The sequence below is a fragment of the Montipora foliosa genome, chromosome 9 (assembly GCF_036669935.1).
Source record: "Montipora foliosa isolate CH-2021 chromosome 9, ASM3666993v2, whole genome shotgun sequence".
Lineage (NCBI taxonomy): Eukaryota > Metazoa > Cnidaria > Anthozoa > Scleractinia > Acroporidae > Montipora > Montipora foliosa.
Genome location: NC_090877.1, coordinates 38758459 through 38783458, shown reverse-complemented (window position 1 = coordinate 38783458; position 25000 = coordinate 38758459). Strand labels below are relative to the sequence as shown.

At 41.3% G+C, this 25000-nt stretch overlaps 2 protein-coding genes across 5 annotated transcripts in view; one reads left to right on the top strand and one right to left on the bottom strand.

Annotated features, from left to right (window-relative positions):
* Nucleotides 1-14293, top strand: part of LOC137970981 (leucine-rich repeat and IQ domain-containing protein 1-like) — a 34036-nt gene extending 19743 nt beyond the window's left edge. The window contains exons 15-34 of one of the 3 annotated variants that reach the window (XM_068817673.1): nucleotides 1-105; nucleotides 956-1083; nucleotides 1534-1607; nucleotides 2322-2415; nucleotides 3012-3081; nucleotides 3933-4039; nucleotides 4969-5023; nucleotides 5163-5356; nucleotides 5468-5555; nucleotides 6196-6315; nucleotides 6586-6776; nucleotides 7544-7580; nucleotides 8882-9087; nucleotides 9402-9490; nucleotides 9844-9957; nucleotides 10759-10837; nucleotides 10930-11037; nucleotides 11108-11180; nucleotides 11790-11868; nucleotides 12725-14293. The exon at nucleotides 1-105 is cut by the window's left edge and continues 21 nt beyond it. In XM_068817673.1, coding sequence (XP_068673774.1) covers nucleotides 1-105; nucleotides 956-1083; nucleotides 1534-1607; nucleotides 2322-2415; nucleotides 3012-3081; nucleotides 3933-4039; nucleotides 4969-5023; nucleotides 5163-5356; nucleotides 5468-5555; nucleotides 6196-6315; nucleotides 6586-6776; nucleotides 7544-7580; nucleotides 8882-9087; nucleotides 9402-9490; nucleotides 9844-9957; nucleotides 10759-10837; nucleotides 10930-11037; nucleotides 11108-11180; nucleotides 11790-11868; nucleotides 12725-12816 — 2103 coding nt within the window. In that variant the 3' untranslated portion in view covers nucleotides 12817-14293. Of the gene's footprint in view, nucleotides 106-955; nucleotides 1084-1533; nucleotides 1608-2321; nucleotides 2416-3011; nucleotides 3082-3932; nucleotides 4040-4968; nucleotides 5024-5162; nucleotides 5357-5467; nucleotides 5556-6195; nucleotides 6316-6585; nucleotides 6777-7543; nucleotides 7581-8881; nucleotides 9088-9401; nucleotides 9491-9843; nucleotides 9958-10758; nucleotides 10838-10929; nucleotides 11038-11107; nucleotides 11181-11789; nucleotides 11869-12667 lie in introns of all 3 variants that reach the window. The other 2 variants (XM_068817672.1, XM_068817671.1) reach the window with 2 other exon arrangements.
* A 149-nt stretch (nucleotides 14294-14442) lies between these two features.
* LOC137970980 (BLOC-2 complex member HPS5-like) overlaps nucleotides 14443-25000 on the bottom strand; it is a 37894-nt gene continuing 27336 nt past the window's right edge. For both annotated transcript variants that reach the window (XM_068817669.1, XM_068817670.1), the window contains exons 24-31: nucleotides 23129-23241; nucleotides 22094-22373; nucleotides 21344-21419; nucleotides 21200-21247; nucleotides 19638-19695; nucleotides 18161-18194; nucleotides 17442-17521; nucleotides 14443-16425 (exon numbers count right to left, since the gene is read on the bottom strand). In XM_068817669.1, coding sequence (XP_068673770.1) covers nucleotides 16334-16425; nucleotides 17442-17521; nucleotides 18161-18194; nucleotides 19638-19695; nucleotides 21200-21247; nucleotides 21344-21419; nucleotides 22094-22373; nucleotides 23129-23241 — 781 coding nt within the window. In that variant the 3' untranslated portion in view covers nucleotides 14443-16333. The remainder of the gene's footprint in view (nucleotides 16426-17441; nucleotides 17522-18160; nucleotides 18195-19637; nucleotides 19696-21199; nucleotides 21248-21343; nucleotides 21420-22093; nucleotides 22374-23128; nucleotides 23242-25000) is intronic.

Here is a 25000-nt window from a genome sequence, read left to right as displayed (position 1 = left end):
CTGCAACACCTCGATCTGTCGAACAATCACTTGGCCCGTGTTACTGACATTGAAAGATGCATGTTACTTCAGACATTTAATCTCCAAGCAAATAATTTACAGGAGGTACGTGATTGGTGGTTTGCTTGTGACGTCACGGCGGCCATTTTGGTGTACAGAACAATGCATTCAAATGTCTTTTGCGAATTTGAGTCTATTATTATGCAAAAACTTGTGGAGCCATTTTCTATTGTTTTGTACACCATTCAACATGGCCGTCTCATCACGTGGATGCAAATCAAGAAATTTTTAAGTTCTGAGGAACACATAGAAAACGAACCCGGGTCACATTGGAGGGAGGCAAGTGCTCTCACCAGATCGCCATCCCCGCACCCGTCCCCCCTCCTCCCCCTCCTCCCCCTCCTCCCCAATCCAAATGTTGATTAAAAAAATCAATGAATTCCATGACAGCGTTTAGAGCCCTTTTTTATCGTAAATTTCGTTATCGCGTGATCACGCTAAAATGCTCTTAAGCTCATTTGTTCATAACAGTTCAGATTGTAGATTCGCTGTTTTTTCCTCATTAACTTTTAAGTTCTATTAAATTGTTCTCGTCGTCGTCTCCGTCCCATATCGTAAGGCCTATATTCCCCATGTTATCTACATTTGAAACAGGTATAAAGGGCTTTGAATTTTGTAAGAATATGAAAAATTGTATTCATGTGTAAACCGTGAACGTAAGACGATGGTTTTCAGCTTTGAATGGCATTTGTTTGTTTGCAAAGCACAGCGAGGAAATGTATCAAAGTGTAAAACGCAAGTTTAAAGCGTGCAACGCTATATATATATTTTTCTGCTCATTAAATTCATCGTTTTGCTGCGTTCCTGAAGCACGTTTACAGTACAGTTTCGAATGGAAACGACGGAATGTTTATTCTTAAGGTTTTGGGTGTTACATCTGTCTTCTTTTTAACAGCCTCCGCTCCTTACAAACTGTGTCCTCTTACGGGAGCTCAAACTGGACGACAACAGCATCTCTTCCTTGTTTTGCTTGTCCACAGCATGGCTTCCTTTACTACAGGTTCTCAGTGGCAGCCAAAATAGGTGCGTCTTTTATCGTTAGCAGTATTTAATTGGGACTTTAAGTTCTTTGAGGGCGACGTCTTCTTCTAAAGCGGGCTTCACACGACAAACTCAAGTTTGCGTGTGTGAAAGACACAACAAAAAGAACTTTCCTCTATTCTTGCCAACGTTTTCACCAACTTTTCCGTGTTGGTAAACTCTTATTTGACGTGTGAACGACTCGCGTTTGCTAAGATGAGTTTGCCAACTATAGTTTGTCGTGTGAAGGCCGCTTAACCATTTGCGGATGTAACTACAAAGGCTGCACTTTCAGCTCAGTTATTGAAGACCCTGAGTGTTGGTCCGGCCGGAGTTTTGATCCTGCGACCTCCCGCACAGAAGTCCAATGCTCAATCAATTGAACCAACCGGACCGGTCGATCGGCTCAATTCCGTTCTCATATTCAGGCCTGAATTTCTCGTTTTTTCGCAGTATTTCCCTGTTGCCTTCCCTTGACAACTTGATCAGTTTGGAAACTTTGGAGATAAGTAACAACCTCATCTCAGGTAATCATTTTGATAAAATCCTTCTCTCAGATAGGACAAGCGCTGTGATTGGCTAAATTAGCAGGTGGTATTCCCGCTAAATTTGAAATCTCGATAAACTCAGACATTCTCAAGCAAGTTTTTCATGTCCTTTCTGTTACATGAACTTGTTATGCTGACTTCCGCTTGACTTCAACTAGTTTTCTTTCTGCGCGCCAGATTACCTCAGAGATATAGTAAATGTCTTACTAACCTCGTTTTCTCGGTCCGTGCTGAAAGTTACAGATCCTCGTTTTTTTCCCAAATCAACGGAAAAAAAACTCGGTCCGAACTTACAGTACAGACCTCGAACTTGGTTAGCAAGAGGTCTGGCAGACCGGGCGACACGCCTTGGCGGGTTACCTCACCTATCGTGTAAATGCGTGGCTGAAAAAATAAGAGTTTATATGGACAGGCGGGTTACCCCAGCTGTAAACAGGTCCTTAACCTCAGTTGTCAGATCGTACAGCGTAAGATCACGCGGAGTGTTGCCGAACTGATAAATTTGTGTCGAGACGCTGAATTCTTAGTATCTAAACATTTAGAATATATTTAGTAAAACAATTATTGCTTTTGCCGTTGTGAGGTATATGGCCAGCTCGGCGCCTCGTTGTCTTGTATCCAACGTACATATCAGGGATGACTGAATCATCTCAAGCTTATCAAAGCTTAATTAACGCCACGACGTATTTTTAGACACCGACAGTCTTGTTCCCGGGCTTCAAAATTGTGTCAGGCTTAGAAAATTAGAGATAGAGGGCAATCCAGTGCAGGAGGATCCGGCATGCAGGTATAACTCCAAAGTTTCTGCACCTTACTTCTCTAAGCACTTCCGCTTTTTGTTGTTATTGAAAGCCCTAGCAAATTGAAGTAATTTTTTATTAAGTTCGACCAAGAAAGGATGAGGGGATAGATCTCATCCCCATGCCTCATGATGTTTTTTTCCATCTATTTTAAGCTTTGCGCCATGCTGTGAAAGTTATTTTAATTTGGTCACGTGCCCAAGGTCGCGCAGCTTATGATAATGCTGCAAGTCTTGAATTTAAATGACGTCATTACAACTAACCAATCAGGTGTCTTCCTTAAAATATCCGCGCATCATACCCACGGCCTAAATTTAGAGTGGAAAATTATGTTGGCTGTGTTCTCTCCCGTCATCCCCTCCCTCGGTTCGATAACATGAGCGTAGCTCAACGTTTGATTGTTTGTTTCGGTACTACTCTGGTTTTTGTTTGAAAGCGCTCAACTAAAAGCTTCCTTAAGTGATAAGTTTACTTCCTTCATAAAGGGTCTTATCTTTCTTTAGATCTTTGCATTTAGAACCCATCTGAAACTTCTTAGTGTGATAATCAGAGTTTTTTTCTTCGTCGTTTCTCACGTCCACAGGACGTCAATACTGAAAGCGTTGCCATTTCTGAAGATTCTGAATGGCGAGAATCTTTCTGGAAAAGACGCGGTAAGATAATCTCGTCAAATATTGTTCTAAAATGTGTGCGTTACTGACTTTTTATGGCCCATGCGGGAATGACTCGCTCAGGAAAACCGGGATATTTTTTTGTTAAAATACACCAATATTTCATGAGGAAGACAGCCGTTTCCGATGCATTATCTGTTCATCAGGGTTGGCGTGGTGGTCAGAGCACTCGCCTTCCACGAAGTTTTCGATATTGACTCGGGAATATTCGGAAAAAAATCCGAATACTTCTTTGCAAGATTCGAACCTGAAAAGGAGCACCCGAATTGCGTCCGAATATTCCCGAGTGACTATTCAAATAATACATCTCACCATTTCATTCACTGGGGTTAGCAGTTGTCATCTGCTTCAAAATATACCGAGAATCCGTTTATAATAAGCATTTTTCGATATATTAAAATTCAGCTTGAAATAAAGGTTTATTGGACAAAGACAAATATGTAAATATTTTTCACATCCTTTCCAACGTGTTTCTATTTTTTTTTTTTTTGTCCTCACTTCCTCACTATCAAGCCCTCACTTCCTCACTATCAAGCTGAATATTTGATATTTCAAAAAATGGGGTATTGACTACGTACTCTCCAAAGAATCCTTATTATATTTAAGAGGGAATAAATGAGCCCTGTTCTTTTGTGAATTGATGTTTTATTCATTTCGCAAATCAGATAGTCTTAGCATCTGTTTTTTTTTTTAGATTGCAGTTGCTTGCCCACGACTCGTCGTTGTAAATTCCCGAACAGATCGCACGCCCTTATGGTATCCATCTCTGCGTATACTCACTAAGTTCACAAAAGTTTTAGTAAAATCTACCAATCTTTGTGTTCAATTTACAGATTGCAGTTCCAAATCAAGTTGCCTTTGTCGAGTTGTGTCGGAATCAACTGCAAACCCAAGATGATTTACGACGAAGGCTGGCTACGAAGGAAATTGGATACAAAAAGTAACTGTTGCGTTCCATTTAACGGCATGTCTTCCTGATGTTCTGACAAAATCCCATTTCCCATTGCTTTCTATCATGAAAAGACCCTTTTTCTACTAGTTTCGGTGGTACATTTCGATTGCAATGGTTTTGCAGTCCTGCGCTTGGTGATTGGCTCAATAATCTCACGCTTGCTCGCATTTTTTCCCGCGCTTGGAGCCGGAGGCCAACCCGCATTTTTTCGCGTTGTCATTGGCTAGTTTGGTTGTCTGCGTACGTTGCTATTGGTCAGAGGTAGTTCTTTAGCCGAAGTCAGTGGGCTATTTCCGAGTTGCTGTTTGTCTCGGTTTCGAAGTGAGTCTTGGTGCTCAACTATTGTAAGGGAAATGAGTTTGATTTGCATAACAATTCGCAACTCATTTCCATTTGAATGGTTGTGCACCAGAACTCTCTTTGAAACTGAGGCATGCAGCAACTCGGAAATGGGCTATTGAAAACTATTCTAACTCATTGGGCCTTTCATTAACCTGGTTAAAATACCAATCAACGCTTTCGTTTCTCACTGACGTCAATCTCTGTAGCGGACCATTGTAACAGTTGTAAACGTTTCTTGAGCAGTAATCAACGGAAGGTCCGAAAAATGACCAGCTCTCAGCTGGCCTGATAGCTCGATTGGTTAGAGCGCGAGGTTGCAGAGGTCGTGAGTTCAAATCCTTTTCATAGACTTTTTAGGCTTTCATTTCGGTTTGTAACTGCTTCTTTCCGCAGTTTACATGTATGTTGTTCAGTCATATCTAGTTTTCTTGTTCTTGTCGGTTTTTGTTAGTTAACTGTACAGCCACCTATAACTGGAACAATTCAATGAGTTGGTGGGAAGTTGGACTTTAGAATTCGCGTTTTTACGAAAGGCGCAAGAAATAATTTTAACACAGGTTTTTCGTTGTTTATAGCTCTGATACTGAAGCATACGATCCAGAACATGTTTCAGAAAGACTTGAGTTCATGGTATGGCTGATCAGTTTATCAGGGTGTCAATAACCCTTGGTTTTTTTAGCTTACATTTTGGCATTTGTAATCTCAAATCGCTTCTGACCAACATTTATCGTTATTTTCATTTTTCTCTTCGTAAAACGATTAAAAACAGAGTCATCATTACAAAGAGAGATTCGAACTAGCTGTCAGACACTTGCTGGAACACGAAAACTTCGCCTTGGCAAGCTACCAAGCTGAGGCCAGCAAAAGGAGACCACAAGAATTCAGTATGGAACAGCCACGAAAGTTGCAGAATAATCAGAACAAGGAGCGAAGGAGCAGCAAAAAACAGTCTATTGACTCTCTGTAAGTTTTTAGCAGAAATCTCAGACAAGCAATTTTTCTCCCGACACCATGGCTATAATTAAGCCTCGATTTTGTGCCTCTATTCACGCCTTCTCCGTTTTTTTATAACAGAAAACAGAGACATGATGCTGCTGTTAAGATCCAAGCACTGTGGAAGTGCTGGTACATTAGACACTTGATTGATATCAACATCGCAAAGGTAAGTTTACCACCATTGGAATTTAAAACAACATTGGCTGTTGCTTTGCATGCGAGGGTTTTTTTTTTGTTTGTCATCAAATTCTCATAACTGACATGAAAAGTAATGTGTAGCAGTCAGTAAGGAGATTTAACATTTAGATCTTGGGAATGAGAAGGGTTGGTTCGGCAGGGGTTTCGAAACCGCAACCAACCGTACAGTTATACGATGCTACATCAACTGAGCCGCATGGAAATACGCGATACCGAACGCGGGAAACGACGCAGTTGGCTCTGAGCACGGGGGCCCATGCGTCCAGTAACAAGTGCGAAAAGTCACTCGAGATAAACGCGAAAACGCCATTGTGGACTTTTATGCTATTCTCGGTTTTCACATGACGTCACGACCGCCATGTTGGTGCCCTAAACAAAGAAAAGGCGGCCATGTTGGTGCCCCGACCAAATCCTCCGGGAATTTAACTCTATTATTATGCAAACGCTTCCTTTTGTTTTCGTCGAAAAACATGGCTGTTGATCACGTGAGTGAAAACCAGCAATTCATTACAACAGTTTAGATTTGCAAGGCTCAAATTTCGTATCTAAAACGATTAAATGCGTCTTTTTTGTCGAGTATTATACCAGTTGCTTAATACCATTTTTAGTGGCAAGCAGCAGTGAAAATCCAGTCAGCCTGGCGAGGCTACCTGGCTCGTTCTCGACTGAAAGTTGAAGCAGGGGAACCGTGGGACCCGCAAAGAAACTCGGCAGCTATCGTTATTCAGGTGAAATACAATTTACTTTTGTTTAATTAACCAACCGCATGCTTCATGTGTTCGTTTCTTATTACGCAAGGGCCAAGGGATGAACAACTGTATTGTGGAATACAGAGCCATGCCTCAGTCATGCGCAAAACGGAAATGGTTCTGGTGTCGAGACCAGAAACACCTAGGAAAAAATACGCTTGGGAAGATTTTAAGTACTAGATTTTTCATCTTACCCGCCTTGTCCAACTTTAAAGGAAGTTAGACGTGTTTAGTTTTGTTTATCCAAAGGCTCATTTCCGTGGTCAGCGTGTTCGCCGTCGTTTGGCTGAAGCTCTGAGGGCAGCGCACTTCTACGATGATGGTGACGAGGAGGAGGAGTTTGATTACGATGAAGAAGTTGATCTAACAGCTTTTGATTTTGATGAATCGACTTTAGAGCATGGCTGGACACCCAGTGATACTCCTCAGATGCCATCAAGGTATCTGTTCTTAGTAATGTGTTAACGGTTATGTGTGGCCCAGTGGTTACGGCGCTTGCCTTGAGATCGGGAGATCCCGGGTTCAAGACCCGCTCTGACCACTCGCTGAATTTGTTCCTGGTAGTCCCTGGTTCAACTTCCCCGCTGCACTTGTAAATAGCCAACTGGTTTGCCTCCGGCCAGTTGGGATTCTTAACAGTTGTTGTTGTTGTGTTCTGTTGTTTCGTTGATTGTTTCATTGGCCCTGAAAAGCCCCTATGGGGAGCGGTCAATTAAGTATGTATAGTATGTATTGAAGGTGTACATCAAGCGACGCAGCTCAACACGGTCGGTCTGAAAACCTAAAGGCTGTCTAATGGCGGAATAGTATTCGGTTTCTATCGCTTGATATTGGTCTCAGTTCAACCCTGGCATGACGTATAGGCTGTTTCACACGAGCAATGCTTAATCCAAATTATGTTACAATAAAGCAAGAGTTCATGACTCGTATCCTTTCAACTCCGTTATCACATTTCTTTGGAGTCCATCTTTAGCCCAGCGTTCCCGCGAAATATTTGTCCCTTTTGGCCAATCAACGCACAATTTCTCGTACGTCAAAAATGCATTAATTCCACTGGGTGAAAACATAGATAGGACATGATTTTTAAAATGAGTAGGTCTGAGGAAGCGATCACTCAAAGTGGGGGTACCACTTTTCGCTTCTAGTAATTAGCCCGTGAATTATGTCAGTGGAACCTAAACCTAATAACTTTGCGATTGTGTCTAAGGGGTCCAGCGTTGAAGATGCCAGGGCAGTCATCAAAGGTAAGAAAACAAAAATAGATATAAACATAGCTTGCATAGGGGCCGACGATTGGTTGTGGTGCGGAAGAGGAGGAGTCAGAGAGATAAGTTGCCCGGGAGGGTAGGGTAGGGATGACCTTCACCCCATCCCTCTCCCACAATAAAAATTAGCGGAGCATATTTTTGTCCAATAGGCATGAGGATGTAAGTTGTAGTGCCTGTCGACGCCGATGGAAAGCGATAAAATATGTACGAATTTTTTTTCTGAAGAACCTTCAAATAGATATCATAATGGTATTCGAGCTGTGAACTCCAATTCACTTCCTGGAGGCGGAGTAGATCTAACCGGCTATGCTCGGAAATATGGTTGATGAAAGCCAAAACGCAGTTTGGCGCTCAGCGCTTGAAAGTGAGATTCCGCAGAATTATGAAAATTACAGTAACCCATTCAATCCCAGATGTGTCCAGAAATGGAAGAAAATAGATGTGCGGAGATTTTAGTAAGCGTCACGAAGTGTGCCCTTGCCAACTTCATCATCACTCGTGTCTCGGAATATAGACAATCAACGTCACAAAGTGTCCCCAAAATGCTGCTCCTCAAAGCTAAAATAATGCTAACCCTTATCTTATTGTTGGAAAAGGTAGCAAAGGCTTAACGCGCTGTTACACTATGATTTTTTTTCGCGTCCCGCATTGTTTTGGCGACATTGTGACCGGACAAGTTGCACGAAACATTTCAAATTGCAACATACCCTGCAACGGCCAAAATCGTTACGACACAAGTTGCACGAAAAGTAGAACGTAATTCTACTTTCGGCAACGGCTCTTGCAACTTGTCTCGCAACGATTTTGGCCGGTGCAGGGTATGTTACACTGTGAAATGTTTCGTGCAACTCGTCCCGCCACAGTGTTGCCAAAACATTGCAAGACAAGTTGCACGAAACATTTCACAGTGTAACAGCGCCTTTAGACTTAAAAGACACAAAATCGTTGCGAGACAAGTTACACGAAAAGTAGAACGTAATCCTACTTTGGGTAACGGTTCTTGCAACTTGTCTCGCAACGATTTTGGCCGGTGCAGGGTATGTAACACTGTGCTATGTTTCGTCCAACTTGTCCCGCCACAATGTCGCCAAAATATTGCGAGACAAGTTGCACGAAACATTTCACAGTGTAACAGCGCCTTTAGACTTAAACGACACGTGGTGGGTGTCAAAATTGGGCGCGTATCTAATTAGGTTCATTCCTGGACATATGTGTTCGGAGAGGTTGCTCTGAAGTAATCCCCAACGTGCTTATCGTTGTATGATTTACTCCAACAGAATAGCAAGTATTTTTCCCTTGGAGATGAATCACATGATCCCACTGTACCAAAACCACGTCATGCCTGGCGATCAGCGGATTCACCTATTGTCGATGCAAATCAGGTGGTCGTTTCTAAGGCAACCGTGGATCAAGATCGAATGTCAGTGACCTCTGGTGTTCAGAGTCATCTGTCGCATCGTGCGGAGGAACTCAGTTCTGAGTGGTAAGATGTGATGTATCTTGATTTTGGAGTAATTCACGTAGTAAAGTGAACACCTCGACGAGTTGCGTTCAATTGCGAGTTCGTCTTGATATCCCGTGAGAGGTGCGGAGATCTCTACATGTAATTGTTTCTATGGTGCTCTTTATAAATGACAGACAGTACATCAATGAAGAAAAAAGGTGACAAGAAATACCGTGTTCAAATTATCAGTCAGATATGCATTTTAGTCCAACGTAATCAGAATTTGCCTTACGGTGCGTATTTTTTGACAACAAGAGCGTATTGAAACATTCTCTTTTTGATTTTATTTATAGGGGGTTTCAAAATTCTCAAACAACCGAATTAATGTTGCGAAGAGCAAAGAAGATGAAGTATAACCCTGCAAGAAGGAAAAAGCTTCTTGGTAAGTTAAGAGGCACAGTTCCTGTACTTATTCAACTTAATCAAATTAAACTGCTCATTTTTAAACACGTTTTCGAAATAAGAGAGAATAAAATTGTTTAAAGAAGTCTTTGTTAAGACGGTTTTGTTTTGAAATACTGGAAAAACTCCATCATGGCCAGCGAAACTCTGCAATGTAAGCGTCGCGAAGTGTCCGCTTTCTCATGTTTGTGTCCAGAAACACAGTTGATAAACCTATACAACGACAAAGTGAAAGCGGGCTTTTGATTAACGGACCCGTGGTCTTTCAGGATATTTTGATTGCTGAATGACAAAGGTCTTGGAAGTTGCAATTTTTGTCGTCTTTTTTTCAAGATCCAAACAAGCGACTGGCTTTATTCAAGAGGCTCGAGGAGACTCACAAGTTACGTGATGTCAAACCTCCACCCACCAAGAAGCAACCGCCATCAAGAGTCGAGTACTTCACAGGTAAGTGTAATAACAACAGACTGCATAGTCTCCCTGCTTCGGCTTCGAGTTTTAGTGATTCATTTTTCTAAGATGCACCTTTTCCTGGAATTTTTCTAGCTTGCAAATACGGCAGACTCTTGTCATTCCGAAATTGGCAAGGCGCCGGGGCGTTAAGAAACGGCTTAAGGGATTTCGTGATTCTTCTTCTTTCACGTCAAACGAAACTAAGCAGCGGAGTGAATACAACGAAATCCTGACTCCTGCTTATGTCTTACCTCACGAAAGGGGGGTGGGTTGGGGGGGGAAGAGTAGGAGGGGGTTAGAAAAAATGACGAGCCAAGCGTTTACTTAATCCTCAAAGGACCCTGTGGTAGGTCAAGTCATGAATGCAAATAATGTGTTCATAATTAAAAAGAAAGAAAAATATGTTCCAGGGAGCATTTATTTGCATGCAAATTTTTGTCTTGAAATGCACTGGTTGAAACCTGAAACTTCGCATCGTATATTACTTAGTTCTTGGAAACACGCAATGCATATGGTCTGACTTACGTATGGGAGGCTGTGAGTCTGGCCTTATATCTCATGAGGATTCTCAATTTAAGAACATGACGTTATACATTTTCCTTTTAAATTGTTCAATATTCATTTCACAAGGAATAACCCGTTTGGGAAGCCTAGATGCTTTAAAAGCACTTCTTTTTAAAGGGAGTTGGAGCTCCAATTTTTTTTTTTCCATTTTACCGCTATTTTCAGCTGGGCATCGAAAGCAATTTCGTGATTACTGTTATTATTAAGACTTTCTTTCTTTTATTACCTCAGCACGAGAAGCAATGGCAAGTCATCTGGCGTCAACATCACCAGCCACTGAACAGTACAACAAAGAACAGATGACGTACAGGTACCCGGTAACATGTACACCCAAATTGAAATAGGTTGAATTCGGAATGATGAACTTTGCCTTACCACTTACCTCTCTTGTATCATTTTCAGCTGGGTTCACAAACAGGCTGTTGTTCACGAGGATGAAGAGGAGAACATCATGGGTGATCGGAATGCGTATGGACCGGAAAATATAAGCAAAAAAACTTCTCCACCAAAGTAATCAACGCCTCCTTACGATTGATTGATTGATTGCTTCAGTGGTTAATTTTTTTTTTTCGTATTTCAGAACAAACCGTTCACCTGTCAGTCTTCCTCAAATGGATCCCGCTGTCCTGTTGGGACGTCCCCTCCCTCTTATAGTAAGTAGGTTCTCAAATAACAACAGATTTATTGTGTCGTGTCCGTGGCTCCTAGATAAAGAAGCCGGCGAAAGATAGCGTAATTTCACTTTCTCTTAACCCTCTCAACCTTAAGCCCCAATCGATGAACAAGATCGTCTGGCGTTAGACAGAGCAACAACTGTCACTCTAAAAGGAAAGGGTGAAATGGAAGATGGTTTTTGAGAGGACGTATATGTTGTCAGCCTTCTCATCCCTGAAGAGGTCCCCATTGACGAGTAAAACCGTCTGACGTGGGGGAGGGGTAAAATCGTATCACCCCTAGGAGGGAAAGGGTGGAGCGTGGGCGTGGAGCAGTCACAGGGAAGACCGTTGATGGACGTGAAGTTAATATGACTGTCTCGTATTCACTGTTACAATACACCAGTGGCTCTGGAAGTCTCAAGACAAAACCCATACGACCCACACTGTTTTCGCATAAAAAAGGGCAGGAAGTGGTCGGTTACAAGGCCTGCCTTTGTTTGTGCCATGTGATAACTCTGATCCTGTTGGTCATATGTTAGAAAACTGTCATGTTTAATATGTTACCATCGTAAACAAAGTAAAATTTAAAACTTACTTTCGTTCCAGTCTAGCCCACTCTTCACAAAATATGCGGAACAAACACGGCCTCTAGACACATCTCCAAGAAGGAGTTCGCTTTCTTCTGGTAAGTAGTAGCGGTTCAAATCTTTTTTAGACCCGGCAAGGTGAAGGTGGTACTTGTATACATGATGTCACCCTCAAAAGTTTGCGCTAATGCTGGATTAAGTTAATCGGCTTTCGAACAACCGGACCCTGTTCTGATTAGGCTTAATTTTTTTTCATAATTATTTGACACTACAAACGATATACCTAAAGGCGGCGAAATACGAGATACAAAAAACCCTAAACTTGGCGCGCAACATTGTTTCGTTGCAAGTTTGGGTCGATGTCTCCCGTTTTTCACCTTGCATGATCAACTTGTCGCGCAACAAAAACATTTGTTGCGGGTTGAAGAAAGTTGTTGCGAAAAGTAGAGCGCGGGTCTACTCTGAGCAACAAATTTTGGCTTTGTTGCTCGTTTTTGATCAAGCTCACAACTTGTCGCGCAACAGATGTGCTCGTACTAGCAAATCAACCAATCAGCGCTCTGCATTTCTTCAACCCGCAACAAATGTTTTTGTTGCGGGTCAAGTTGATCACGCAAGGTGAAAAACGCGAAACATCGACCAAAACTTGCAACGAAACAATGTTGCGCGACAAGTTGAGGGTTTTGTATCTCGTCTTTCGCCGCCTTAAGGGTGCATGGAACGACCTGTTTGGCCCCAAAATTGTCCGTTTCAGTCACACCCGTGCTGCAGATGCTTCGTATCTTTGACGTGACTTGCCTCGTGTACATGCCAACAAATGCAACTGGGGACGGCAATGTTTTCTAAGGTGTAAGGTTTTTGGTGAATCCCGTTTTCTGCACTCTGTTCATTCCTTAGAGGGTCGTGTACGTTTTCCCGCTATCAAAACTCATTCCGTGCCCAACCTCCTAGCAGGGTCTACAGCCACTGGAGACCAGCCAGTGAGAACAGAGAAGAGCAACAGCGCGGGCGCAAGATATACCAGGAAATCAAAGAACAGCAGATGACAGGAATCAACCGGAAAACCAAGGCACAGCGAATTTTCCCTTTTTATGACTAAGAATTGACGAACTGCAACGGGCAGAGCGTCTGTTTCCCTTCCGTTAACGGTCGGTTCTATTTTAATCTTCAAAAATGGCGTTTAAATCCAACGCGTTATCGGAAATGGGGAATAAAGCCATTTTAAAATGGTCAACATTATTCCACCAAACAAAACCACTTTCTCCTTTAAGGGCTAACTACCGGAAATAAAGTCATTTAAGCCATCTCTAAATTAGAAATGTGACTTCAGATTTTAAGAGGAGATCTGGAGGAGCGAGACTCAAACCCGTATCTTTCGCTTTTACGCTCCGATGAACTAACAAGGCAAGCAGCTATTTTTAAAAAAAATGATTTTAGTACTGGTATTCAACAAATCACTGAAACACTAAACGTTTAGCAATCGGAGTTAAATCCTAAAGTTGTTACGTTGTAAACCCGAAGGCTACCCTCTCAGTCCTTTTTGCAGTATGCGTCAGTTCCATAATTCCACACCAGGTAGTGTCGTGAGCGGTTTTGATGGATGCCAAATTCGCTTTGTGGTAACGTTTTAACGTTGTGGACCTAGAAACCTGGCCAATAAATGGTTTTGTTGCTGGAGATGACCTGTTCCTTGTGTAAGTCATGTTGTAGTTTGCATTTTCATAAGAAAAGTAACAAGTTGTATTAGCACAAGGCTAACTCTGGGTAGCTAAACTCGAGTGTACAACGATAGTCTATGAAGGCTTGTTTTCACTTGCGAAGCAAGCATAAGTACAAGCTCTAACAAGACGTTACCGACTTTATGCACGTTGGTTAAGCTTATCCTTTCGACGCTAGTTAAAACCATCCATTAGCAGAAAGTTGGTTTCTACGACACATTATCGTATCTCTTCAATTGAATTATAAGATTCTACTTCCACCATTTGTACAGGCTCGCCTTTACTATCCGTGTTTCTAAAACGGTTGCCTTTAATGTGTTGAGCGCCTAGAAAGAAATTTCTCGTTGGGCTTAACTGCCTCTGGCTTGTTTTTCATGGAGCGACGCTAAACGCTTACAATAGCGATCAAAAGGTTGTATGCTATTCCGCAGTAACTCCCTCGAATGTAACTAATTTTTGAAAGGCAGAAAAAATGCAAGTGCACTTTGATATCAAGAAACAATACTGGCCAAAGCATTTGTGGCTAACCCCTTTTCAATCCTTTTTTTTGATAGATTAATTCCCACCCTCAACTACGATCTTGCCAAGTTTCTTCCCCAATTCCCCCTAAACAGTGTCAACACTTTGCTCATTTTCACAAGTCTAAGTGTCGACATTCTTTAGGGGAAAGTGGGGAAGAAACCTGGCAAGATCGTACTCGAACTTGGAAACTCAACGTTGTCCAGGGGGATAGGGAAGATCAATCGAAGTGTCCCAGATGTTTTGGCTAGGATTATAGTTTAAAGGCGTTTCACTCTAATAATCTGAAGATAGTATGTGACAGGAGACAACCAGTCCAGTGGATATTTACAAAGCGAAGAAGAAATTTGGGACAAACCACAGGCAAAATGAATCAAGTCAGTGGTAGTTGAGCCCAGCCACGCCAAGCGCTTTTCATTTCATAGAAACGTTGCGTTGCAGTTGTAAAATGGACTTATTTATTTCAAAGAATATTGTTTATGTAACGTTATTGTACATAATAAATTTTCTAATTTGATTCAGAATGGTTTATACGCGATGGGGAGTTTATCTTCGCATTTCCCAGCGACCGCCATCTTGAATACATGTGAGGAGTAAACGGCTCATTGTTGTGACGCAGAAAATAACAACAGAGCAACCGTTATACGTCAAAGTTATTCAAGATGGCGGTTCCTGGAGAATTTGAACATAAAAAGGCGACTCTGAAATCAGGAGCCCTTTCCCTTACCAGCCCTATGAGTCAAACTTTGCGCGCACGTATCTTTTTGTTTTTAGAACACCACGAGTTCTTCGCCTTTACACACACTGTGCAGAATTGTGACGGCAAAAAAAAAAATACATACATAGTTATTTGACCGCTCCCCATAGGGGCTTTTCAGGGCCAACGAAACGCAGTTAACGAAACGACAGAACAGAACCAAAACAACAACTGTTAAGAATGTAATGTGAAGTGCTAGTTTTACACTCACATTACACTCTAATCAGTTAAGTCTGTTCAAATATAAGTGCTACACGGCCAAAGTTTGCGAAAACGTAACCCTTCCTTGTTAAGAATCCCGACTAGCCGGAGGCACACCAGTTGGTTATTTACAAGTGCAGCTAGCAAGTTGAACCAGGAACTTCCAGGATCAAATTCAACGAGTTGTCAGAGCGGGTCTTGAACCCGGGATCTCGGGATCTCAAGGCAAGCGCCCTAACCACTGGGCCACAATGTATGCAAATTGTGCAAATTGATGAAAATGTGAGTCTCGTGGTGAAGGATTAGTTCTAAAAAGAGAAGATACGCGGAAAGGTTGACTCAACGATGAAGTACATGGGGAGGTTCCTACTCATGGGCTCCTGCTGAAATTAATTTATTTCGAATACAAATGTTTTCTTTAAAAATATATTAACCTCATACTAACCGAGCGCGAGGGCATCGTTTCTTTGAGCGATCGGACACTTGCTTCCTTGCTTGGTGAATGTTCGCAATCTTCGTCTTCCATCAGCGAACTTTTAAATGTAAAACGAAATGGCGCGTGCTATGATTTCGTTGTTGTGAGGAAAAATTTAAATTCCGCTTTTTTGAAACTTTTTGAGTTTCGCTCATCCCGCTTGAAGTTCTCGGGAGAGAGAAAAAATACGGAAACGGACCGTTTCCATGGTAATGGTCCGTACTGGAAAATCCCGACCGAAAAGCAGCCAATCAGAGGGCTCCATTTAGCCTGAGAATTGCTTGCCATATAATAACAAACATTTCTGGTGGTTTAAGCACGGTGCCTACTATTGTTATTGCGCATAAGTTCTGCGCACCTCGAGATACTTGAGTTTCCTATCGGTGATGTTCACTAATAAAGGGGTTTTTTTTCGCGGCTTAAAACTAACCGGAGAAAGTAGATCTTAGTAAGTAGTCTTGCCATCCAAAAAGAAAATTGGGGGTAACCATGCATTTTTGGGAGATAATAAAGCTTCAATTTGAGAACGAACGCCATACATTGCTCTGTATTTTAATGCTTTTTACAAATATAATTCATCAATTATCTTTGAAAAATGCGTGGTTACCCCCAATTTCCTTTTTGGATTTCAATAATACTTGTTAAGATCTACATTTCCTGCATAATCACGAACCGGGGCAAAAATACCTTTGAATTAGTAGGCACCGTCCTTAAAGCTATTCTTTTGTTGGAGTGGAGATCCCTTTCATGGACTATCTGGAGTTAATGTTTTACAAGAATTTTTTACGACTCTGGATGAATCGCGTGGGGTACAGGATCCTCCTTTCATAGTGCGCCTGCGTGTTGAAGGTGTACCTTGCTCGTGAGAAAAACTTGTCAGCTGTGTTGTAGTGTTAAAGAATACATGATCCAATACTGGTCAAGTTTTCTTGGAAACAAAGCACACACGCTGCCTCTGGTACACAGTGTTTGTGGAAAACGTGACCTAAAATAAAATATTGTCCACCATGTAAAACCTCAGTTTCAATAATGGAATTTAGTCAATTACCACCTCCAATAGACCATTCTCCAAAATAGCGGCCGAAAATTCAAATAATATAAGTTAAAATGAAAAACGTATACCAGCAATAGAAAGAACACCTTTACTTTAGTAACCCTGCAAGGTTTTAGTGTATTAGGTGCTATATCAGCTGAGAAAATTTAAGCTGAAAAATGAAACATTTACAGACGTTTGCATGACTGCGGGTATGGCATATACCCCCAGTCATACAAACGTCTGTAATTTTGTCGAAAGTTACATTTTCTCAGCTGATATAACACCTTATACGCTGAAACTTTGCAGGGTTACTAAAGTAAAGCTGTTCTTTCTATTTGTGGTATAAGTTTTTCATTCAGTTAAATTTTAACTCATCCAAATCCGTTGCCGCCATTTTGGAGAAAGGTCTATTTCATTAAAGTATAGGATGCAACCCTATTGTTGCCGTTTTACTCGGATCATAGTTACTTCATTGTATGCGCTTTACATCATGGGTTCTCTTCTACCAGTGGTTGGCGCATTTTGAATGAAAAACATTTCCAATTGCCGAGTTGTACCGACCAGTTGACCTCAGCAACTCTTACAGCTCTCTCTTGCTGGTTAAACGTAACCAGAACCTTGAAGCGTTTACCTCTGGTTCAGAGCTGGGGTTTTTTGAGTTTAAAAATTTCCTTATTTGGATGGAACGTAGCTCGTGCATTTTCCCGCGCACGCAGCGTCGATCTTATATTTTCGTCCATATTTGCGCGTAAAACTGGTGTCGTAAAACCACCAGCTTTGTTCCTAAGAAAAGGTCATGTGCTTCTGACGTAACTCGTAGTTGCTTCGTTTAACAAAAAACAAGCACGTCTTTCAGTTCCTTTGTATTTATCTCCTTGAGGCTTCGTTGTCAAATTAAAATTGCTATTGTAAAAGTAGCTCTAAACTGCCACCAAGCGTTCAACAGAGCTTCGGAAACCACTTACCGCACTCAAACATGAGCAGTCCTTGATTGCTTGTCGAAATTTGTTCACACAGCTTTAGCGAGCACACCAAGCATTCACCGCTTAGAAAACAAGAATGATACACTGTTATGCTTGCCTTCCCGTTATGAAAAACAAAACAAGTACTGTCTGTTTACAATTTAAATTTATTACGGGAATTAGAGATTACGAAACTTCTAAAACGACCAAGAGAAAACAAGGTGCACCACATTGGCTTTGGTTGTGTCAAATGTTAAAATGTTATGTAAACTGAGGATCTCTTGAACGCAACGAACGAGCGCAATAGCGCAACGAACGAGCGCAATATTTTTCAACACGAGAAGAGAAATTTCGTATCTCCCAGCGGTCATGCAATGTTCTCTTTATTACATAAACACCAATGAAATACCAAACCATTTCACTTTACTATTTTTCTAGTCCTGACGTAGAACGGCGCGATTTATTATGTAACCATAGCAACGATCTTTTCACGTGTGAAGGTGACATGTTATTTTCACACGTGAAGATATAGTGCTTTCGCGCGAAGCCTACCTGGTATTTCAATGGTGTTTATAGAATAAATAACGACACACAAGAGCACCAGGATCGGATCAAGGGCACTCAGGCATTAAAATGCCTCCGGGATATACCTTTCTCCAGGGAATGTTTGTCGTAAAAAAGGCTTTTTTTAAAAACCCATGCTTTAATTAAAAGGCACTCACCCCGATAGGCGGATATTTTGTCCCCAGTTGGAAGCTAGAAAAGAAAAAAAACGTTTTAGTAACCCGTCGTAAATTAACTGTTAAACGAGAGTGAATTAGATAAGTGTTAATCTATCACTTTGCGGTCTTGCCCCAGCACGTTCACAAATGGATTTATTTTGCGCGCGAAACAAACAAAGGGCCGCCAATTTTAACCAATCAGGAGAAGCCACGTCACGCGTGATTGCTTCTGTTGTGTTTTTTTTTTTCAGAGACATGACAACTGATTTTCGCGGGAACGGGTATTCTAAAAATAGACTCGTTTGTGACTCTTATCTAATTCACTCTTGCTGTTAAAGTACATCTTGCCCTGAGCAGACGCTACAAAGTGTCTCCTAACCATAACCCCAGCCAAACCCAGCAGTTCATGGCCTGGAGCCTACAACTCTCATATCTCTTATTGAATTAATCGTTTTGGAAGACCGCCTACATTAAAAGCAGCTTTCCAGACAAGTATCGTGCCTAAATAATGTATATCAAATATGTAAAAATATACATATATGTTTATTTGTGCACATCAAATGTGCATAATTAAGCAAAACTTGGAAGACGCGAAATAACAGTCTGATAAAAGGGTCATACAAAGTGAGCAATCATTCGTTCGCTCTCATTAAAAAACTCCAACCAAACTGTAAGACAAATTTCTTAAGACAGAGAACACTTGCTGGCGCTCACGCAAGATACAGCAAATTGCAACTTCAACCGACAGGCTTTCCGATTGTTTGTTTTTGTTATTCGGTAGGTGAGGAGGAACAATAGAATACGAATAAAGGAATTTTTTTGTTGGAATAATGGAACAATGCCATTTTGTGAGGCGGAAGAACGACTTGTATCGTCCGGAATAAGTAGATTTTTGCAACGGAATGAGTTCTTTTTCGAGCAGGAATAATAGAATAATGAACACACAATTAATCCTCTTCACCACCCGATTGTTATGGAAATTCACATTGTTCGTCGTAGCGATCTGATTGGATGAATTTCAGCCTCAACGGGATTTTCATTTATGAAAATAGGGAGCTTAAGCAACGGCGACGGCAGCGAGAACGTCATCTCAAAATATAAATTCGCGTTGTTTTAATCGTTTCGTGACTATTTCAACCTTTTTAATATGACAAGGGTGCGGTAGTTCCTCAAAAATGGCACTGGTCAGAACGGCCCTTAATTTAGGGGAGAAAATGAAAATTTATCCTCAAGTGCTGCCGTTGTTCATAAAACCTTAAATTTGGCTATTTCACGTTGTAGTTTTGCTGACAACGGCAAAGAAATGGACAAAAGTGAAAAACGCACGTGCTGGGCGTGCAAAGCTATTGTTTTTGTCCACTAAATATGCAAATTTGTGACGTTCTCGTTGCCGTCGCCGTTGTCGTTACTTAAGCTCCCTAATTGTTCCACGACACGCAATGCCTGTCGGTTGAAGGTGAGTCTTTAATAGGAGTACCTCCATCTTCCAGAGTCCTGAACTGTAACAAGGAATCTAGCTGAGGTTTGATGTCATCCTGTTGAAAACGACAATTCTATAAGGCCACATTGACAGTGCTATTAGGATCTCGTTGGTTGGCAACAAGTCAATTCTAAACAAACCTCTCTTGAAGTTACAAAAGAGAACGCTGGCTCTTGCTTGGAATCTTGTTTCAATAACAAATGCGTTCCATTGTTCCTCTGCCATATTGCACAAGAGAAACTAACCTGTTGAACCACGCGAGCCCACGGAATTTTTTTTCCTCAACTCTTTCAAACGGTATTTTTAATATTTGTACCTGTGCTGTAAAGCACCGTGCAAACGGACGCAACATCGTTGGCCAACAACTCCCCAACACTGGAACATTGTTGGCCAACAACTCCCAACACTGCTACATTGTTGGCCAACAACTCCCAACATTGCAACATTGTTGGCCAACAACTCCTAATATTGCAACATTGTTGGCCAACGACTCCCAACATTGCAACAATGTTGGCCAACGATTTCCCAACATTGTTCGGTGTTACATGTTGCGTCCGTTTGCACACACTGTTGCATGTTGTTGGGTAACCTGTTCCAGGCTCTCAGATAGTGGAGGCGAGGGAAAGAGTACGAGAAAAAGAAATCGAGCCTTTATCTGAGAGCCTGGAACAGGCTAGTTATTGGCAGATGATGCACGAAGTTCGAAGCTGTTCAAACTTTTGAGCCAAAAACTCCCAACATTTCTTTTGCTTCGTAATTGCCGAAGCGTACGCAGCGCAACAATGTTGGACAGCTGTTTGCAATGTTTGCACAGCTCTTCAGTTCAGCATTGTTGGGACCACGTACGCACAATCCATATGGTCTCTATGGAGATAGCAACGCATTAACCTGTTGAAAACAAGATGGCAGCCGAATGTTTTAAGTTTGCAAAGTCTTATGGGTCGTATCCTTCCCATAATACACTGCACGTACTTACATTGTCGGTAGTTGTTGCGTCAGATTGCACACAACTGTCAACACCATTTAACATGTGCAGAACCAACAACTCCCAACAATGTTGGGAGTTGTTGCGTCCGCCGGTTTGCACGGGGCGTAAATGGATTTTATTTTAATGGACATAAATGTAGCAATAAAACTAGTACTATCGTGGTATCTCAATTTAACGACGTGCCGAGGAACTGGGAAATCTAAGGCCCGATTCATACCAACTAAACACGTTTAGTTAAACCAGGTTTAACAAAATAAAAATGAGCAACGGAAGGCTGAAAGACTGAATTTTACGTACTAGGGTTCATCTAAGTTCTAATGTGTGTCTTCATTGTCTTGAATTTGGAGTCTACATTATGTCAGGTAGTAACTTGTATCAAGAAAACAATTTTAAACCATGTTTAACTAAACAGCTTTTAAACGTGTTTAAGCTTTGGTGTGAATGCGGTATTAAGTCTGTTCTACCGGGGCTACGTTGTATCGTGGTTCTTTTCAATACATCTTACTGTAAATTTGTTCTTTATAAAGAGGAAACATGTTCGTCAAATAGATGTCCCACTGCATTTCTTTACCTTGCTCTTTGAGCCTAAGAGTTCTTCTTCCTTACGAAAATTGTTGAGCTGAAAATTAAAAAAACAGAAATATCATCAAAAAGGTTTTCGTTTATTTAACTGTAAAATAACGGAAGTAAATGGAAGCTGTCTTCTTTCCCGTACCTTCGGAGACAGCGCACCTCGTCGATTCGACCACAAGTACGAGTCCATTTTTTTAAGCATTTCGTGAATCAAAGTCCTGGAAAAAGACAACATATACCATAGAAATACAACTCACTGGGAGCACATCGAAAAAAATAATGATACGCGTTAGTAGCCAACGGCATATTATCTTCCTGTACTTATTTCTCGTTTGTGAAGTCGCTAGACGGCTAAAGAAATTACTTTACTGTGCTACTATGATAAAATAAGCACTTCCTTTTTTTTGTTCAGATTTTGAAAGTGTGTTTGTTGACTGGAAAATTCTTCAGCTTTGATTTTCATCCACCATTACTCCCGTTCAAAACTGACCGATTGGACACCTAGGGAAGAGTGACGTCAGCTCTCTCAAGATTTAAAGTTAGTAATGGCGGACCACGAAAAAGGAAAATTCCAGTCAAAATAAACAGGTGTCTTTTTGAAATCAAGGCATACTCGTTTTTTTTCTGTTTTTTTAACACACTTAATTAGGTGCATTTCTGGACAAACCTTTATCTGAGTTAAGATCGAGAAACTCTTAATTTGTTTGGTCAGGGGTAAAATTAAGAAACCGTAGAGCTCTGGGAACGAGAATGCAACGTGCTTCTTGGTAAACACGTGACCAAATTGTAGATTTCTCAGACCGACGAAAACGGAAACAAACTACAAATGGGTAAAACTAAACTGCATCTGCGAGAAAAAGCGACTAACATTTAAAATAAAACTCCCAATTACCTTTGTCTTCTCTCAATCACAGCTCCAAGTAAACACGCGTAGCGTAAATCTCTGGAAAGCTCTGGCGTATCAAGAGTTAGAGACTGCAGTAGGTTTACAGTGTGTCCAGCGCCCAACCGCTCAAGCATTAACTTGATTACGTTATTCCACGTCAAATCTGGCGACCAATCAGGAGAAGCCATCGGCACACACACATGAGGGGACTCCTCTCCATGGTGTTCGCGTGATAAAAGCAATTCCAGCAGTAGTCTCCATTCTTTTAAAGCCTTTGGGAGAAGCCCTGAACACCAGAAACAAACGCCAGATCCATTAAACAACATGTCTCGCACAGGGATGGACTTATCAACGATGACTTCGTACACTCGGAAATAACCCGACTTCTCCCAAGAGGAGTCGAAGGTCATCGGCCTATGCTGTTGGAAGCCGTAGAAGGTTTTCCGAGTATCTCCGAGACATCATCGATAAATACAGCATTAACTATTTCCTTTCTTACATCGTCGCTTGATTCGCTCCTTCATACCGTAGTCTTCGCCCTCCGAACCTTCTTGTCACACTTAACACCTATGTATTGTTGTACCTCAAAAAGCAATAGACGTACTTAACAACGAGACGTGCGTTCTTCCAACGCCCTGAAACTTTTCGGGTGTATGCCCGGTAGTTAACCTACTGGCTTTCCGGGACTCACTACAATCCTCGCCAAAAATCCTTGAAACACCCCTTTCCCCGGGACAGTGTTGAGAAGACATTTTACTGTTTGACCGGCTACAATATCGTTGAAAAAGAGAGGGGGACGAAAACGCTGCGAGAATGTTCAAAGTGTTTCAAGGTTTTTGTCTAAGATTGTAGGTCCAGGGTCGTTTTGTTCGAAGCTTGAGTAGCGTTAATCCTGGCCTGTTAACTTCGGCGAAAATCTTTACGTAGATAAGAGGTGTACTGATTTATCGATGATGACGCTGCCATACCTGGAATGTTTTTGCGAAAAAAACCAACATTTGATTTGATTTACGTTGCTTGAATAATGGCGACTATACAAACCCCAAGATTGTGGATCCTTTATAAGCTTCAGGTCACTCAAACACACCAACAGGCGGAGAGCTTCTTTTCGACGATTAGAGCAGACACAGAGACGAATCAGGCCTGACCAGTAGCTGAGAAGACAACGACATCGATAGCAGATGATCATATGTATGGCATTTATATTGCCACAGTTACTCGACAAACTTTAAGTGCCGCGGCGCTCATCAAATTTTTGGGACTGTGCGGCGCTTATTCGTGTTATAAAAGACGGCAGAAAGATCATTTACAAGAAACTGACAGTTGCTTTACACAACTTAGAGGGGCACTTTGTGAGACTGCTTACAATCAGGAGGAAGATGGCAGGCGTGTACCTTTGCAGCGGTACGCGGTTAAACGATTCAAATTTCACAATCCCGCGTATAAAACAGTAAACTATCGATTTTCCAAGCGAAAGAGTAAAAGTATAGTAAAAGGGATTTGAAGCTAGGGCCTTGCGATTGCGGCACATACTTGTGAGATTTTAAGCCATCCGAAGGTTCGTGCTATATAAAGTAAGCGGTGAAAGTATGATGGAAAATGCATTACTTGAAGTTGTTTCGTAGGCGGCGACGATCTTTCGCTGAGAAATTTGTTTTATGACCGTAGTTACAACATACGAATTTCATACGCATGCTTCGTTACACTTAACTATGGAAAACATTCCTTCAGGTTCAATTTCATTTTGGATTTTTGAATTAGCTTGAGTATTTTAATTTACATATCTAAATCTTATATAAAAGGTCAAAAGACGACTGACAAAATGAAATAACCATTTTCGAACAGAAAACTAAACTCCCACCAAAATAACTTCATACCAGAGGAAGTAATGTTTGTAATCAGATTTGTATCATTCTTTCTTTTCGAAATAGGTGTTTGTATCAGGTGTTTGAAATTTTCCAAGGGCTTTGGCATAATTGATTCTTACTCCACTGGGCTAATCGGGAGTCGGAATAACTTTTGGTTTCCAAATTTTCTTTAATTAATTTAGAGATCGTCGCGAATAGCCCTTTTCACGGTTAGTTTTTCTCATTTGCATAACAACATAACCTAGCATGTATGTGAGGCAATTTCGGGCTATTTTGTAGTTTTAACCCGAAATTGCCTCGCATCCACGTTAGATTACATTGTAATGCAAATGAGAAAAGCTAACCGTGACAAGGGCTATTAGACTGAAACTTACTAGATTACTAACTTAGTAATCTATTCTATTCATTCCACAGAAACAAACCATGACAAACTTCAGTGACAAAGATTTGTTGTCACCAAGAGTCCATTACCCAAGAATAAAGCCCGGTACACAAAGATAGTGGACGAGGATAAACCTGCGTTGCGTTGCGTTGCGTTGCGTTTGCGTTTGCGTTTGCGTTTGCGTTTCCTTGGTTCGCACGTGTGAAGTGTAAACGCAAGAAAATGAAACCTTTTCCATTTCTTACGTCTGCGCTTGCGTTTGCATTTGCATTTGTGTTGAGGTCGTTCACACGTGTATTTCCTCGCGTTTGCATTTGCGTCGTAAGTGTGAAGCAGGCTCAAGAATCTTGTACTGGTTTGTCCCCATCAGTGACAGGAAAGTATCTATTTTTAAACCAATTCAAATCTCCCGAGGTTAAGATTCTTTGTTTACTGTATTTGCATTATAGAGGGTTTTCACTCACGTGATTAGAATGGATGCTAATTTGATGAAACAAAAGAAACTATTTGCATAAAAATTGAATTCAATTCCCGGGAAATTAGTTTGGTACAGCAATATGGCTGCCGTTTCTTTGTTTTGGAACACCAACATGGCTGCCGTGACGTCATCTGAAAACGCTCTATAATGTATGTAGCATTCACATTTTAATGATATGGAAAAAA